Source organism: Canis lupus, chromosome 32 (assembly GCF_048164855.1).
Source record: "Canis lupus baileyi chromosome 32, mCanLup2.hap1, whole genome shotgun sequence".
Lineage (NCBI taxonomy): Eukaryota > Metazoa > Chordata > Mammalia > Carnivora > Canidae > Canis > Canis lupus.
Window position 1 is genome coordinate 41,112,808 of NC_132869.1, and position 16,973 is coordinate 41,129,780.

At 54.2% G+C, this 16,973-nt stretch overlaps 1 protein-coding gene across 12 annotated transcripts in view; it reads left to right on the plus strand.

The window, feature by feature from the left end:
- ARID3B (AT-rich interaction domain 3B) overlaps positions 1-16,973 on the plus strand; it is a 54,021-nt gene that overhangs the window by 34,093 nt on the left and 2,955 nt on the right. For 10 of the 12 annotated variants that reach the window (XR_012022952.1, XM_072809642.1, XM_072809639.1 and 7 more), the window contains 4 exons: positions 11,828-12,011; positions 13,365-13,645; positions 13,743-13,997; positions 15,375-15,476. Coding sequence is in view for 11 of the 12 variants with exons in the window: in XM_072809642.1 (XP_072665743.1) it covers positions 11,828-12,011; positions 13,365-13,645; positions 13,743-13,997; positions 15,375-15,476 (822 nt within the window). In the remaining variant the exon portion in view is untranslated. The remainder of the gene's footprint in view (positions 1-11,827; positions 12,012-13,364; positions 13,646-13,742; positions 13,998-15,374; positions 15,477-16,973) is intronic. The other 2 variants (XM_072809647.1, XM_072809641.1) reach the window with 1 other exon arrangement.

Genomic DNA, 16,973 nt, shown 5'->3' on the forward strand with positions numbered 1-16,973 from the left:
CCTACTGTGTGCAAGTCACTGTTAGCCATCCTCACTGCAGAGTGCCAGCATCTTAGCCCAGGAGAACAAGAGGTGCTTCCTGCCAACTGGTTCTGGCCTTAGCAGAGTAATTGGCAGACAATGAGATCGAAATGGGCAGAGAGGACCTGGGCAGAAAATGAGTGGAGTGATGCATCCAAATTTGGTCTTGCCTTGTTTGTGACGCTCTCTTCTATTTAACTGTTCTGTGGAGGTATTTCAAATTCAAATATACTTTCTCCATAGCCTTCTAGCAACCTTGGACATAACCACCTAAACTAGTATGTGGGGTTTTCTGTTGATGTACCTAGTCTTACAGAGACTGACAAAGGCCAATAAAAGAATAGAGGTCCCTCAGGATTTGTTGAGAGGGTCTGAAAGGATCCATGAAAAGGAAAGCCTCTTTTATCCATTGGCTCTTTGATTTTTGCACCCACTGGCTTGGTTGGGGCATTCCTGCAGTTAAATTGTTGTAGGTTACATGGACATCTGCGTCTTCCCACTTCTCTGTCCATCTCTCCTTCTCACTCCCACCCCACTTCCCCAGACGTGTCCACTTTGGACACTGGCGTGACTGAGTCTTGAGCCCAGTGACTTAACTTCCTGGCTTTACATCCTGTCACAGCAGTGGGTTCACCAGCCAGGTCACCCCTCAGGAAGCATGGCCAGAAACCCAGCCTTTCTAGGAGAAGGTCCTCAGCAACCTGCGTAGCTCCACCTTCATCACCCTCAGGACAAAGCCGCACGAGAGAGCTATTCCCACGAGCCTCTTGCCTGGGATCCAGCTTATGTCTGATCATGCATCCCTTGGTTTTATGCATCAGCAGCTTTACTGAGACCTGGGAATGAAATTCTCTATCTTAGGCTGAGCTATAATGGCAGCCCCCAGCAGGTACTATTCTGTGTTAACTCCTTTCTCTCCTCCCCCCCTTCCTTTACCGTCTAAAGCCTCATTGCTGTCCCAGTAGCCTGCCCATTACTGCTGGTTTGCTTACAAAGACAAAGTTTTGAGTCTCAGTGTCCTCCCATCTCCAGGCCTCTCAAAGCAGTCTAAGCAGCCTAATTAGTTTACTCCTCCAACTGCTATCTGGAGCTGCGTGTGTCGGTAGAGAACAAGAATATAATCCTGAAAGATAATGTGACTGGCAGCAATGAAACTCCCTGGTTGCCCTGAGAGTGAAAAATCCACTTAATACTTTGGTCTCCCTTCCAATTACCTTTTAATTATTTACAAGCTCCACAAGCCCAGCTGGTGCAAACCCAGGAGCTGATCTCGTCTCAGAGGGGCTGCCATAGCAATATAGATTTTAATCAGCGATGTGGTTCCACTGCTTTATTTTCTATGTTATTGTCTCCCTCCCCAAAAGGACTTTTTAAAGGGAAACGGAAGTTAGATTGGCCTAGCCAGGAAGGAGTCAGTATCGGAAATTATTTGTTTACTACTCTGTGTCCCCACTAGACTAGGAGCTCCTTGAGGACAGCCACTTTATCATATTTTTGTGTTCCCAAAGCTAGCACAGGGCCAGACAAGGGGGTGCTCAAGAGGTGTTGTCTGTGGGAACAGTCCTATAGGTGTCCCTTACTCAGCAGGCCCTGTGCGGGGAGGCTGAGCTGCCCCCCTGTAGGTAACCATCCTGTAATTGGAAGTCGGCAGCAAAAAGCAGTGTGTGTGCTGAGAAGCCCACCACTGTAGAGTGGCGGGGGGTGGGGAGCCACTGCTAGACTGCCATCAAGTATGTTTCTGAGTGACTCCAAAGCAGGAGTAAGTGACATCCTTTGATCATATCAGTTCATGGTGATTCAGGCTGAACAAATTTTCTTCTGTCCTCAGCACTTATGTTAGGTATTTCACTGTTTGCTGGCATCACCCAGAGAAACAAAGGAATCCATTTTGCTACTTGTTAGTTACCCAAATACAAGGTTTCTCAGCCTCAACATATTTACTTTGGGGACCGGACAGTCCTTTGTTGTAGGGGGCACCCCCCCTTCATGATAACCAAAAATATCTCTAGATAGTGTAAATGTCCCCTGGGGGACAAAAGTATCCCCAAACCCCCACCCCCGCCGTTGAGAACCACTACTATAAAAGGATGAGAAAGAAGGTAAAGATCTAAAACTTCGTTTGTAGAGATACTTTTTATGGAAATCCTCCTCTTACCTCCATTCAGGTAGCAGTACCCGAGGGCGGCAGGGGCCTGTCCTGGGCAGTATCACAAGCGCCCCTCCTGTGTCTGAGTACCAGAGGAGTGGGTGCTGGGACCGTGTCCCGGTCTGGAGTGCCGGGGAGGCCTCCCCGGGATAGGAGGTAATGGGAGTGGAGGACCCACACAGGCAGAGGCAGAAGCGTGGTCGTGCCCATGGCCCAGGCACAGCTGGAAGGACCCTCGTCTGTGCCCTGAGTCAGCTGGCAGCACACGGTGACAGGCCTTATTTGGCCGAGACGTTAGTACTTTGGTCTATGGACGTAGAACATAGAGAGCGTGGCCAGAGCTGGGCCTTCAGGAGGCTCACTGTGGCAAGCAGTTTGTATTGTGGGGAGAGAGGGGAGAGTGAGGCAGAGACAGAGTGGAGGTTGTCCTTTAAACTCCCGGTGGAAAAAAAAAACTCCCGGTGATCTCCCTGGCTCGCATCTGCCAGTGGGAAGTCGAGGGGGCGGCCAGGAGGGCGGTGGGGGCACAGAGCCCAGCCTCACTGACGTGAAGCTTGTCCTTTTCACGCTTCACGCAGTGGTGAGACCGAGGGCCCCGGGACAATTGTGACTGATTCATCACTCCCAAATCGGAGCATCCGGGGCACTCAGGAGCCAGATATTGTCAGTTGGGGCTGAGGAAAAGCCTCAGAGAGGCCGGCAGCAGGCCAACGACTCTTCCACCAGAGCTAACAGGAAGAGAAACTTAGATTTCACAGGCACCACTGAAAATGGCCTGGGTCTCAAAGGCCTGGTGACTCCTGCCTGGGCCAGGGGTGGGGCTGGGCAGCTCTGACACTGCAGGCTGCACCACAGAGGACAGGGATGGGACTCCCCGGGAGGCAGGGCCCGGCGGGCCCCCCCAGTGACCACAGCTGCAGGTGATACAGGCAGTCCCCGGGAGAGGGGCCTGGCTGCGACCGCTGCTTTGGGCGGGGTCTCCTTCGCTTGTTAACGCATTTGAGTGAATGGACTACAACAGATGGGCCTTTCGGCTCCAGGCACCTTGGTTTCTGGGCCAGACCAGGGTGACTTGCACCCTGATGACCCCTCCGCCATCGGGCTCGCTGTCTCCTGCCTGCCTCGGGAAGCTGGAGGCTGAGCGCAAAGCCAGGGTCACATCCCACCCATCTCCATGATCTGGAGCAAACCCTTCTCCCTCTGGAGGCCACAGGTTCCTGATATGTAAAATGAGAGGGTTCATTTAGAGTTAATCTGGAAGTTTCTTCCAAGTTCTGTGTTCTGTATTATGTCCATGATTCTGTCTTTTTGCTGTCAACAGATAATGAGCCACCCTCAGTGACCAAAAAGAGAAGAAAAGCCCCTTTAGCAATTTTCTCGCAAAACAGTTGTGTAAAACTATACCAAGAACCTCCAAGACCAAGTGATTCTCACCTTCCCTTGCCTAAACCAAATTGAAGTAAACAAGTTGCCTTTGATTCTGCCCCCCACCTGTGTTTCTCTAGAAAGACTGGTTAGATTTCAGAGTTCTGATGCTCCTTCTTGCTTAACCTTTGGTTGCATGCACACGCAGGTGTGTGTGTGTGTGTGTGTGTGTGTGTGTGTATAGAAAATCCACACGTGTTTCCTTGCCAAAAATAAAGCCAAACTGTTGTAAATAAAATTCTCTGGCTAATTGAACTGACTGTGGGTGGTTACTGAGAGATCATTCCATGATAGATTTTCCAGGGGGATCTCTAGATAGGCCAGAGGGGGACTGATATGGAAGTTTGATAAGCAGAGGCTTATAAACAATTCGATTCTTCAGCAGTGAGGAAGAAAAGCTTGTTTTCTTGTTCCCTACGCCGTGAAACAGAGAAAAATAGGTCATCAAAGAGGAGGAAGAGAATAATTTTGCTCTTATTTTTACTATCCTGTGTACTTTATAGAACCCTTTCAACCCATTTTTTGATCTGCTCCCCACAGCGCCAGCTCTAAGGGGTAGAGAAAGCAAAGGTCACCAGGTTAAGTGACTTGCCTAAGGCCACAGAGCCCATTTAACACTTGTCCCCTAACACCCAGGCCAGGGCTCCTTCCCTCTCCTGCGCTCAAAAAGCATGGTCCCTAGCGCCAGCAGCTCTCACTTCCTGCCCGGGCAGTGGGCAGGCCTGCTCTCTCCTTCAGCCTTCTGAGCCTCACAGAGAATGCTGGCTGGTCTCCACAGTAGGGCGTCTGGTAGGGTCTGACAGTAGGGCAGTTAACACAGATGTAGAACTATTCATGCAAGAGGAGTCTTCATCTCAAGAGATGGCCCATCTCTCAGGGAAGGGCAGATGTGACAATTCACAGTAGCACGGAGGCTGCCATCTGTTAAGGCAGGATGCGATGGGGGTGGGGGGCACAGGAGACGGAAGCCCTGGTCCATCATGCACGCACCCAGAGCACCCACGAACAAGACTCTCCTCTCCCTGCCCGAGCTGGACACACCAGGTGAAAGAACTGCTCAGTCACATAGAGGACACGTTTTGTCAAGACCTCACCCAGAGAACTGCCCTCCATCCCCCACTAGGTCTGTTCAAGGCTGCAAACTGACCTTGGTTTTCCCAAATGGATTGTTGAATCTGTTTTTGATGTGTATATACAAAGAATTTACTGTGGGAAAAGGGTTTGGTCTGCCTCAAAGAGCAATTTGAGTGTTTTTCCTTCTGTTGTGTGCTTATCTATCCATCTCAGGCAAGGAAATGTTCATGACATATATTGCTTTGCCTTTTGGTGGAGGCAGTTTCTCATATATTCTTTGTATCTTGCAGTAAAATGGTCTGTGCCATGGACGGTCTTCCTGATAGACTAAAATATGTTGTCTTTGTCAGATGAAATAGGCTTTGGGGCTTCATTTTCTAATTTTATCCCCAGATGAAAATGTAAAATGCAAATCTTTGTCTCACAATTAGCCTTTGTTTGAGGCCCAATCTTTTTCGCCCCCCCAGGTGTTCCAACTACTATTGATATACTGCTTGTTTCTTTTTTCCACTTACAGTAGTCATTTAATGCTCTCTCTCTACTCAGTTATCTGCAATAATGGGAAGAGATCCTGGTTTTTGGACGGCGTGGTTAAATTGAAAAGCCCACTTTTGTCATTAAATTCAGCCTCTTCCCCTTCAAATTTTTGTTTTTAAAGATTTGTTTATTTATTCAGAGAGAGAGAGAGAGGCAGAGACACAGGCAGAGGAAGAAGCAGGCTCCATGCAGGGAGCCCGACATGGGACTCAATCCCAGGTCTCCAGGATCACACCCCAGGCTGCAGGCAGCGCTAAACCGCTGCACCACCAGGGCTGCCCCCCCCTTCAAATTTTTAATTGATACTTTTAGTATTTGATAAAATGGAGTTGATAGTTTTGCCTTCTTTTTTCCAAGTGAACTAATACTTGGTATGTCATCCAAGGGTTGGTGCAGGAAAAGTATAGAGCAAGAGTTTGGTCCACTTATCCTGTGGGAAAGTCTACTGAGTCTTGAGAAGCTAGAGGCACGGATCGGCAATGAAGGGCAGCTATGCAGTGTCTAGGCCAAAAAGCCCTTGAGTTGTTGCCTTTCCCCAGCCAACTTTCTGCCCCCTCTCTTGGAGACACCAGCCAGGTCTGTTGAATCAGCCACAGTCAAAGCAGAGAAGACCCGATGGTCCACCTCCTTCTGACTCCTTGGCCAGCTTCTCTGAACACAGTTCTTAAGGAAGGAGCCTGCACAGCCCTCACCCTGATTATAAAGCCATGGGAGAACACAGCATCACACTGACCTTCACCTAAAGCAGTTAGTCTGAGCTACAATATTAAAAAGAGTGAGGAGTTGAAGGTGAACCTCTCAAGCTGGTATGTGCAGTACTCCCAAGAATGGCTGCTAGGAATATAAATGGGCATAAGCACTTTGGAAATGTACGTGGTAGCATTTGCTACAGCTAAATATGTGCCGGCCCTGTTATCCAGCAACTCCACTCCTAGGTGTATACCCAACAGAAATGAGTGCTGCGCTCACTGAAAGACCTCTCAAAGTATTCAGATTCGATCCAGAACTCCGGAAAGAACCCCAGCGGCCATCAGCGATAGAATGGACAAATAAAGGGTGGCACAGTCCTAGACTGGAATACGGCAGAGCAGTAAAAAAGGCCGTACACAGCGGAGGGCTCTCAGAGACCTCATGTTGAACAAAAGAAGCCAGACACAAGAGTATAGACTACATGATTACATGTATCCAAAGTTGAAGAAAAGCAGGTCAGGATAATGGCTGCCTCCTAGGAGGGAAGAGGTGGAGGATGTATATTGAGTGGGAAGGACCGTGAGAATTTCCTGGGGTGCTGGAAATGTTCTGTATTTTGAGCTGAGGAATGGTTACAGGGGTGTACACAGAAGTGAAACTCCAGCGAGCTGTATACTTCAGGTTGGTGTACTGTAGTATGTGTCTGTTATCAGTGGGAAATCAGAGGTAGAGGCCTCCAGGACACCGGTCCGTGCAGAATTGGGATATTTGTGCGTCTTGCCTCCGCTCCGCTTTGTGGAACAGTCAGCTACACGTCAAACTGCACGCTGCCAGACGCGGCTGCACAGTTTCCTAGTATGCAGTATTTTCTACGTAAACAAGTTAGGAGGAAAATCACCCGTCATTTCTTTGCCTGTTCCTGGGCAGCAGGACCAGAGCAGGGCAAGAATTAATGCGCAAGGAAGAGCAGGAAGCCTGTCTGTCTGCCTGTGCACAGTCCCTACTTACCATGGGTCCTAATGCTTCTAGGCTCTCTGCTCAGCTGCCCAGCTCTCTTGACAGGCCATGGAAATGATTAATGATCTTTTTTAAAGCTAGGAAAAAGCAGCGAGCGTCCTGGGCAGGGCCACGTCCTGGGTCCAGGGCCCTCACCCCTCATCAGTGGGCAGGAAGGCAGCCATGTGACTGTCTGGGGTCCCTGCCCCCGATTGCATCTGGTTGTCATTGGAATGGTCCCATTCTCTGTGGTGGGGAGGAAGTGGCCCTCCCTCCAACACTCCTGCCACCTCCCATCTTTGTCTCCAGTGCCCGAAGAGGCCATCTCCTTCGCCTGCCCTCACCCCACCCCTAACTCTGGCTCCGCGGTCTGAGTGGCCGGAAGGAGAGCAAAGTGCCAAGGAACAGGATTTTTTTTTTTTGTTTGGCTCCCCCTGGCTGGAAGCTTCTGATGACAGCTTTGGCCTTCACTGGTGCCAGCGCCCAGCAGCATTCCCACCACCCAAGGGTTAAAGCCCCTGGAGCCCCACAGCAGAGCTGGGTCCATGCTGGGCCCAGGGCCCTCATAAAAGTCTTTTCTACACCGTCCTTCAGGCTGCCTCAGGCTCCTGGCTGAAATCTGATAAGGGCCCTTTTGTTGGATCTGTCAGTCTCCTTTATTGAGGAGGGAACTGGAGACCAGCGGCATTTCTTGGGGTACAGATAAGGCCCTGGATTCCTGTCAGAGGGAGCATGATTAATTACCCTCAATCCCAGCTCCTGCTTTGATAGCAGTGACTGACAGGACACAGGCTTCCCCACTGGGTGCTCAGGCCCCCCTGGGAGGGGTGAGGGGGGCGGAGACTCAGCCCATGGGAGAACACAGCATCACACTGTGACCCCAGAGCGCTCTCTGCAGTGGCTGCTTGCCTCCTTCCTGGTTCTTCGCAGGTTGCTTTTCGACTTATGGTGAACAGAGACCTATCACCTCTCAGATGAGGAGCCTCCTTAGAGGAAGATAGAATCTAGTCCAGAGAGAGCAGGCCAGAGACGCCCCTCTTTCCTGCAAGGTTGGGCAGAGAGTGTATGGATCTGGTCCATGGTCACACAAGGGCCTTCCTAGGACAGGTTCCTAAACCTTTCCATCTCAAGGTCACTTGGCAACATTATCCATAATTCAGGCACGCTCCTAAAGACAAGTCACCCTCCCTTCGGTAATAATCACAACTATCAGGTTTTTTTAAAGATTTTATTTATTTATTCATGAGAGAGAGAGGCAGAGACACGGGCCGAGGGAGAAGCAGGCTCCTCGCAGGGAGCCTGACGTGGGACTCGATCCTGGGACTCCAGGATCAAAGGCCAACGTCCAATCACTGAGCCACCCAGGCGTCCCTCAATTTTTGTTTAAAGGTTTATTCTTAGACTCATGGGACTGAAAGTCATCTAGTTCAAATTACTCATTTCACAGATGGGGAAACTGAGACCTGAATATGTCAATCCCCATTCCCACCCCCCAGTATGGTCTGTTGGTTCTCTTTCTTGTTCAGAAGGTAAACTCAGCTAAAAGGCCTCCCTTCTCTTTGTCGCGGAGTCTCCTTGGGACAAGGGGACGGCTGCCAGGTCCGTTAGGCACAGAGCAGATGCAGAGACAGACCGGCCTGAACATCCAGCCTCTTGGTTGTTAGAAGAATCGAAGCCAGGGCAGGTTTTGTGTCTGGATTGTCTGGATAATGTGAGAAAACCGTACGGTCATCTAGAGCTAGCGCTCAGGATGGTCTTGGCTTTGTTTCTGACAGTACCCGGGGGCTTCCTGCCCTGGGAGCTATTTTTAGTAGTTTCACAGAGGGCCAGACTCTGGGAAGAGCATGTCCTCTTATCCACTGAACTCTGAACCAGGGTACCTGGCCAGACCACAGAGCAGGACTGTGGGGGCCACCACCAGGTGCCAGTGTACCCCAGACCTGTGGTTTCCCCCAGAGGTGCTAAATGGCCTGGGCACTTCTATTGTCCTGGCTTGCCTCCATGAATGACCATTTCTAAATGTAAAACACACCTTTTATGTTTGAAGATCTACCACCATTGGAGATCCCGATGAAAATAGTGCCGACTCAGAAGGCCATTTGCAAATGGATTTCCAAAACCACAGCATAGCTTGTTCCCCAAGGCGACTGTTCTGGAGAATGGTGCTCCATCACCTGGGCAAGTCCCCTGCCTGGTGCTTATACACTCAGCTGCGCCTGTTCATGGACAGCGCAGACCCAGCCACGTTCTGCACTTTTACCCCTACGTCCCCTTCCCTTCCACCCCGCTGAGTGCGGTCATAGATTCTTTGTCCCCAGGCGCCCCAGCCTCCAACCATTCTGCTGCTGCTTGTCTGCTTTTCATGGGACCTGGACACAAAGAGCTTAGGCACCCTGGACCTCCTTTCCCCAGGCTGTTTACCAAGGGTCATGACCCTAACGAACCTGCTGAGGTCTGGGAAGAGAGGGTGACTGCTTGGGGCTGTTGCCATCAGACAGGTGATGTTGGCGACGGGTCTGGCAGGCACACCACATGACAGAAGTGCATCTGACGGTCCCTGTTGGGTGACCCATAGCTGGTTGTTTTGACTCTGAGAAACATGTTTTTTCCCCATCTGCACGGCAGTTTAACCTATTAAACACTCTAATATTTAAGACCTAGTGAAGGAGAAACAGTCTGTCTCTGCCTTCACAGAGCTCAGAGTCCTCCTGGGATACCTGGAGGACATACATGAAACGATTAGAGACCTTTCACCTGCTGAATTTGTAGGGCTTATAATAGGAATTCTGAGAGAGAAGAAATCCCTCCGAACGGGGATAGTTAGCAGATTCTTCCTGAAGCCCAGCACGGAGAGGATTTAAGCAGAGGCAGGTCGTGTTAGGCTGGGGATGGGCGTGACGAGAGGCAGCTGAAGAGTGAGAGTGCGTTGTGGGGATGCTTGGAATACCTCCTAGGCAGTGTCTCCAGGGGTGTTGGTGACCCGGGTGGCGAGACTGGGGAGGCATCAGGATCCGTGGGTGTTGAACAAGGAAGCGAGTGCCAGGGTGGCAGCGGTGTGCAGTGCTGCACGGGGGTAAGAGGCCTCTGGGCTGGAACGGAGTACACATTTGAGAGGCGCCTCCAAGGAAGAATCAGTGAAGCCTCCTAACAACCTCAAGGTGGCCAACAGGGGAGAAAAGAGGAGCCAGTGCCTCATACCTCAGAGTATGGTGGTGTCACTGGAAGAAGAGGAAGTGGTGAGAATGGAGGGGCTGGCTTTTGGGATAAGGATGAGCTTAGTGTGAATATTCTGACTTGGAAGTGAACAGGTCATCGTAAAGATGTCCCGGAAGCTTCTGGAAATGGGAGGGGTCCTTGAGAGTGGGCCTTCTAGAGTCTCCAGGTGACGCCATGAGGATGTGAACTGGCCTGGGCTGTGAGTGTGCTCGAGTAGACAGGCCTCCAGAAGGAGGTGGCCCTTAGAGCAGTTCTGCTGTACCAGACCCTCCTGTCTGTGTCAGCAATCAGGTTGACTGTCCAGAGCAGCACAGGGAGGAAAAGTTGACCAACACGGGCTGTGTGTATTGACAGTGTACCCACAGTCCTCTGAAGTTTCACCTGTGAATCTTTGGATCTAGCACTGGGACCCATTCATCTTTGACCCTCCAAGGACCAGCTGACCAAGATGAGGTTCTCGAAGACCTCCTGGCCCCGCCTCACACTTAGGAAAGAGGCCTGGTGCTGCCACACATCGCCCCCATGTTCATGCTGCTCGCTCTTCTTCATGGGACCCTCTGCTCCATTCTCTCGCTTGAATTACCCTGTGAAAGAGTTGATGAGGCCAGCAGTTCAGGGCTGTGAAGAAAATACCATTTCTTGAGGGGAAAGAAGCAGAAGGAGTTGCAACAAATAGCGCTTCTGGAAAATCCAGCTGGTTTACCATCCAGCAGGCAGCCAGCGAGGCCTCGGCGTGTCTGGGGCGGTGGGAGGGGGCCGAGGCAGAGGAGAGCAGCCTGTGTACAGTAAAAGGAGTTTGCCATCAAAAGGCAACAAGTCTCATACCCTGCCCCGGACGGTGACCCTTCCCTGTGGAATTCTCCCCTCTGACCTCCAGATCATTAATCCTGAGGCTGCCAAATGACAGTCATCCATCACGCCTCCCGCCGAGCATCCCAGCGGCCTGTGAAAGGACCCCAGGCCCGCCCTCCCTGCCGTCCCCTGGTGCTCATTAGCGGGCCTTCCTGCCTGGTGCCAGGCTTCCTAATCAAGTCCCCGGCTCCTCTCACTTCCCTTCGGGGCCAGTGGCGGAAGCTGCTGTGACCCTCCCTCTGTCAGAGGCCAGGGAGGGGTGGAGTGATTAGTGGGGAGAGAGTCGTTCAGTAGCTTTTCATCCCCCTGGAGATGTGTGTGTCCAGCAGCTCCTTTGACTTGGTGGGGACACAGGAGAGAAAACATTGCTGTGCCCTGCCTGCCGCAGGAGAGAAGGAAGCAGGCGGTATGCAAATGAAAACACTGTTAAAAAGTGCACCTAGAGATACAGATGACGGCCCCGGGAGCAGTGCAGGTGGGTGGTGGGACGGCTTGAGTGGCTTCTGAAGGCCCCAGAGGAGTGTGAGTTGCCACATCATTAGGAAAGAATCTGGGCTCGTCCTGCTAGCCAGACCCAGCACAGCACAGCTCTGAAGCCATCTAGCGCAGCCCTCATTTACCGAGGGGAAGACAGGCCCAGGGAGGCTAATGCTTTAAGCAGGACCACAGGGCCTGTGAGTTGGACCGGTCTTTCTGCTCATCCCAAGGAGAACTGGCAGCAAGTCTGATAGCTTCGAGCTTTGGGAGCTTGAGTCAGATGAAAGCAGACTCACGAATGTATTTCCAACTCAGCAAAAGCTGGGCGCGTGCATACGTCTTCTTCTCTGCTTGATGACACAACACTCTGTTTCTCTATTTGGACAATCACAGGGACCCCCATCAACCGAATCCCCATCATGGCCAAGCAGATCCTGGACCTGTATATGCTGTATAAGCTGGTGACAGAGAAGGGAGGCCTGGTGGAGATCATCAACAAGAAGATCTGGCGGGAGATCACCAAAGGCCTGAACCTGCCCACGTCGATCACCAGCGCCGCCTTTACCCTGAGGACCCAGTGAGTGGCCAGGGCCCTGGGGGAAGGAAGCTGAGGCTGGGAGAAAGGGAATGCGTTAACCTAGATGAGGGGAAGGAAGGAAATTCCACTGTACAGTGGGCAGGATGAGGATTCCCGACGCAGCCAGGAACTTGCTGAGATGCATCCCTTTCTGTGATCACGAGAGCCGCCATTTCCCAAGTGCCTCCCTAGGCTCCTTTGCCATTCTGTTTCTTGCAGACCTCGCCATCAACCCTGGGAGGTAGGTGCCATCCCGTTTTTCAGAAAACAGAAACCGAGTCTTAGAGGTTAAATGGTTTGATCTACCAGCTGGCAGTGACAGAGCTCAGATTCGCCGCTGGCCCTCCGGCCCCATCGCCGCTCTTTCCAGGGCAGTGTCTCCCACATGGCACGTCCACCCTGAGCCTAGCTCTTCCTACCTGACACTCAGCATGCCCGGCAACAGGACCTGGGATTTGGGACCTGTTTTTGTAATCCTCTGAGTTAATTATGAGGCTAATAGGAGCAGGAGAACCAGGAGTAGCATCAGAGAGTGAGGAGCAGAGGGGAATCTGTCCTTTGGAACACACTGGGTGTCACACTCTGGAGCATACAGAGGGAGCATCAGGCAGGCAGCTGTCACAGCCTTGTTAAAAAGTAGAAGGGTTTTATCTTCGGAACTGTAATCAGTACAGCAGTCCTTCTGTCAGGCTTCTTGGGTAGAGAATTGTTTCTTGGGACGTGGGATGCAACGAGGGATGGCACCGTAGGTCCGCTCACCTACAGCCTGTGGAGAGGTTGTTCCTCTCGGACCAGCCTGGCTCAGGATGGTTAGGGCATCCAGGAGCCAGGAAGACATTGCAAAGCATTTCTAAATGACCCCTAAAACGCTGCCAAAACAAACCCAAAACATGAGTGAAGATGGTCTTTATTTCTCTTAATGAATGGTACCTCCAGGGCAGCCTGGGTGGCTCAGCGGTTTAGTGCCGCCTTGGGCCCAGGGTGTGATCCTGGGGTCCCGGGATTGAGTCCCGTGTCGGGCTCCCTGCATGGAGCCTGCTTCTCTCTCTGCCTGTGTCTCTGCTTCTCTCTCTCTCTCTCTCTCTCTCTCTCTCTCGTTTCTCATGAATAAATAAATAAAATCTTAAAATAAAAAAATAAAAAGAATGGTACCTCCGGTTGGAGCAGAGTTTGCTGCGGTGTTGAGTAGCAGCTCGACAGGCCTGGGCCAGGGCACCCCAGGGCCCTGATCTCTCTCTTCTACCAACTGATCCTATGTCCCAGAGGCCTGCCCCACGGAGACCCATGAGCTTAAACTGGGTGGTCTCTGGTACCATTCTGGATTATTCTCCTCCCTCCCTTCCTTCCCTCCAGGTACATGAAGTATCTCTATGCCTATGAGTGTGAGAAGAAAGCCTTGAGCTCCCCAGCCGAGCTCCAGGCAGCCATCGACGGCAACCGGAGGGAGGGCCGGCGGCCCAGCTACAGCTCCTCCCTCCTTGGCTACTCACCTGCTGCTGCCGCTGCTGCCACTGCCGGGGCGCCTGCCCTCCTCTCCCCACCCAAGATCCGCTTCCCCATCCTCGGGCTGGGTTCCAGCAGTGGCGCCAATGCCAGCAGCCCTCGGATATCCCCAGCAAGCACTCTCAGGAAAGGTCTGCAGGGCCCAGCAGGGAGGAGGGTGGGCAGGGAAGGGCACGGTGGGGCCAGTGTCAGGTGGGACGCTTGGTCCAGCTCTGGTGCCTTTGCCAGGTGATGGAGTCCCAGTGACGACGGTGCCTGTGCCAAATCGCCTGGCTGTGCCCGTGACCTTGGCAGGCCAGCAGGCCGGTACCCGGACGGCCACGCTGGAGCAGCTGCGGGAGCGGCTGGAGGCGGGGGAGCCCCCTGAGAAGAAGGCGTCCAGGCTGTCCGAGGAGGAGCAGCGCCTGGTACAGCAGGCCTTCCAGCGCAGCCTGTTCAGCATGGCGCGGCAGCTGCCCATGAAGATCAGGATCAACGGCAGGGGTGAGTGCCAGGCCAGGGCAGCGCCTCCCCTCCTGCTGGGTGTCGACCTGGGCTCCACTCAAGGGCCTGGTCACGTCCCAGGACTGGGGTGGGGGCCCTGCAGGTCCCCAGGACCGTCGCAAGGTCAGGTAGTCACATGGGGCTTCTGTGCCCACTGGGATCTCAGCTCACCAAAAATTGCCCCAGGCAGTGCCCTGTTCTCTAGCAGAAGGGAGGAGTCCTTCGAGGAGGAGGAGCCAGAGGCCCTGGGGGCGGCTGCTGTGCTTCTCTTCCTCACCAGCCTTTTGATCTGTCTAAATGAAAGGGCTCACCTCCCCCCGCCCCCAGCGCCTCCCCGGATGTAGATCTGGGCTCTGGGCGGAAGGCAGCACCTCCATTCCCAAGCTTCCGAGGAGGCCAGTGCCTCAGGCCAGGCCGCTTGTGACCCTCAGGAACCCAGGGAAAGAGGAAATACAAGTTTGGCAGCATCACCGCCATCTTCCCTCCTCGTTTCTCAGGTGCCCTCCCTCCTCGGCTCCCTCCTCGGCTCCTGAATCCCACACTCCGTGCCCCTTGTTCCTCCTTTCTCCCGTCCTCCCCCTACATTTTCTTTGCCGTTCTTACCCTTGACTCTACCTCAGAACAAACTTAAGCATGTGATGGAAAGAGGTGTGAAGGGAGCTGTGCATATTCGCGGGCCGCACCCCCTGCGCCCTGTCCCCAGGTGAGGAGCAGAAGGACGCTGGCAGCACAGCTCTGCTCTCTTACCCTCTCGGGGCCGGTGCCCTTGGCCCAGCGCAAGCCAGACACTAATAGAAAAGCAGCTCCTCTGGAAGGATTCCTGGCTGCATGACGAAAGGGCAGAGTCGGGGTGAGCCAGGCAGAGGGCCTGGGTGCCAGCGCACGCAGCTCTCTGCAAATCCAAGGTCGCCAGGGTGAAACGGGTGCCAGGTGCCGGGCCACACGCTGGGCAGGCCGACCCTCTCCCTGAGGTCCTAGCCCGGTTGGGGTGGGGGGAGGAAAGGCAGGTCCTCAGGCAGTGCTGCCTCCCTCGGATCTCTGGTTCCCCAGCCTGATGGGTAGTGGGTGCTGAATCAGGGTTTGCTGGATCGCGTGACAAGGGTCGGTGTGTAGCCAGGAGCTGGCTCGGTCCTTGCCGCCTGTGATCCCTTTCCTTGGACAACAGAGGACACGGGGGCAGAAGTGGCTCAGAGGAGAACATAGCAAGTGAGAGAACATTGGCAAGCCCGGGTTCTTGTGCCAGACCTTACGCATATGGCTGCTGTCTAGCAGTGGGAGGCCTCGGGCAGCTGTGGCCTGTCTGGGGAAGTGGGAGGGCCTCGGAGAGGACACTGGTGCCGGGAGACCTGACCAGGCCCACTGTCTCCCTCGTCCCAGCAGAAGACCGATCAGAGGCCTCAGCTGCAGCACTGAACCTGGCCGCAGGCAGCATCGGGAGCATCAACATGTCCGTGGACATTGATGGCACCACCTACGCAGGTGAGGCTCTTGGCACTCTCAGGGAGTCCCACGGCCCCGGCTGGCCCCCTCCCTTACATGTAGTCTCGAGGTTCCAAGGGCTAGGTGGTGTTTCCAGCCTAGGGGAAGCAGAGGGTTGCTAATCGGATGACAGACCCCCCGGCTCTGACAGAGCGACAGGAGCCCTTCGTCCGACCCCCTGGGACCATGGCTGGCTCGTTAATGCGGCCGCCCTTTAGCGGGAAGCCCCGTAATCGGCTCCGTGCCCTCGCCCTAGACATCGTGGCATAAGCCGCCTCCACCGTGGCCGGCACAGGTCTCCTCGGACCGGCTCAGCCCCGCCCCCCTGAACACCCCCTGTCGCTCCCTGTCTTTAAAACGGACCGAGGACTGACCGCAGGCGGCGGAGTCTGAGTGCGGCACAAGCAGCCCGTGCGCGCGGCTCTCCCCAGCCCTCCACAGTCGTCTCTCGGGTCTAGCGGGACGGGGCTTTGTCGCCTGTGGTTTAGCATCTCTACCAGGTCTCCCCAGGTGCCGGAAGCCAGTCCCTTCCAGCTCCCGTTTCTCTGATGTAGGTGGGAGTTTGGGAACGAGCCCAGCACAGCCTGATGAGGGGCACTGGGGAGCCTGGGCGTGCTGGCCTCCTGTCACCTGGACGGCCCGGGAGGTGCCGGGTGGAGGAGCTTTAAAGCTGCACCTCCCAAAAAATAAAAAATAAAAAAAATAAAGCTGCACCTCCCATCAAACCTTGGGGGAGCCGTGCTCTGTCCCTTTGGACGCTCCCGTTCTGGGGGGTAGGAGCCGGGCCCTCGGGGCACCACGCTGCAGGCCTCGCGCTCAAGCTCTGCTGGGCCACTGGCCGTGGGCATCAGGTTGCAGCCAGGGAAGGGGCGATGTGATGCCAAGTCACCACACAGCCGGTGCTTCAGAGGCCATGTTCGGAGGTCTCTGCCTGACACCGGGGGCCCTCGAGGAGACCAGGCGAGCCAGCGGCAAGGCGCAGGTGCCCTTTGCCATGTGGTGCTGTTCGATGGCCTAGGCAGCGTGGGGGCCGTGAGTAGGTCCACGGAGAATACGGGGAAGGAAGGGATCAGCACCTGGATCCGCTGTCCTCTCCCCTCTCTCAGGAGAAAGGAGAGGATAATGCCTCCTCTCAGAATGGGGAGCAGTCAGAAGAGAGGTGAAGGCTCCCCGGACCTCACCCACCTCAACCCCTGTCCCACCTGCGCCCTTTGTCAGTGGGTGTGCAAGCTGCATAGGTCAGGAACCAGGAGCCTGTTCCCCAGGGCCCCCAGGGCCTCCAGACCCCCTAAGGGCCCCCAGAACCTTCAGAGCCCCCAGAACCCCCAGAGCCTCCAGGTTCCCCAGAGCCCCCAGAACCTTCAGAGCCCACAGGTCCCCCAGGGCCGAGCGGTCCCCACTGCTCTGCTCTCTCCCCCTCCTGCCGCCTGCACCTCCCACCCTGCTGCTGCCCTGGCTTGGGCCTCTCCCCCTCTGTTGGAGTAGTGGCCTTGCGGT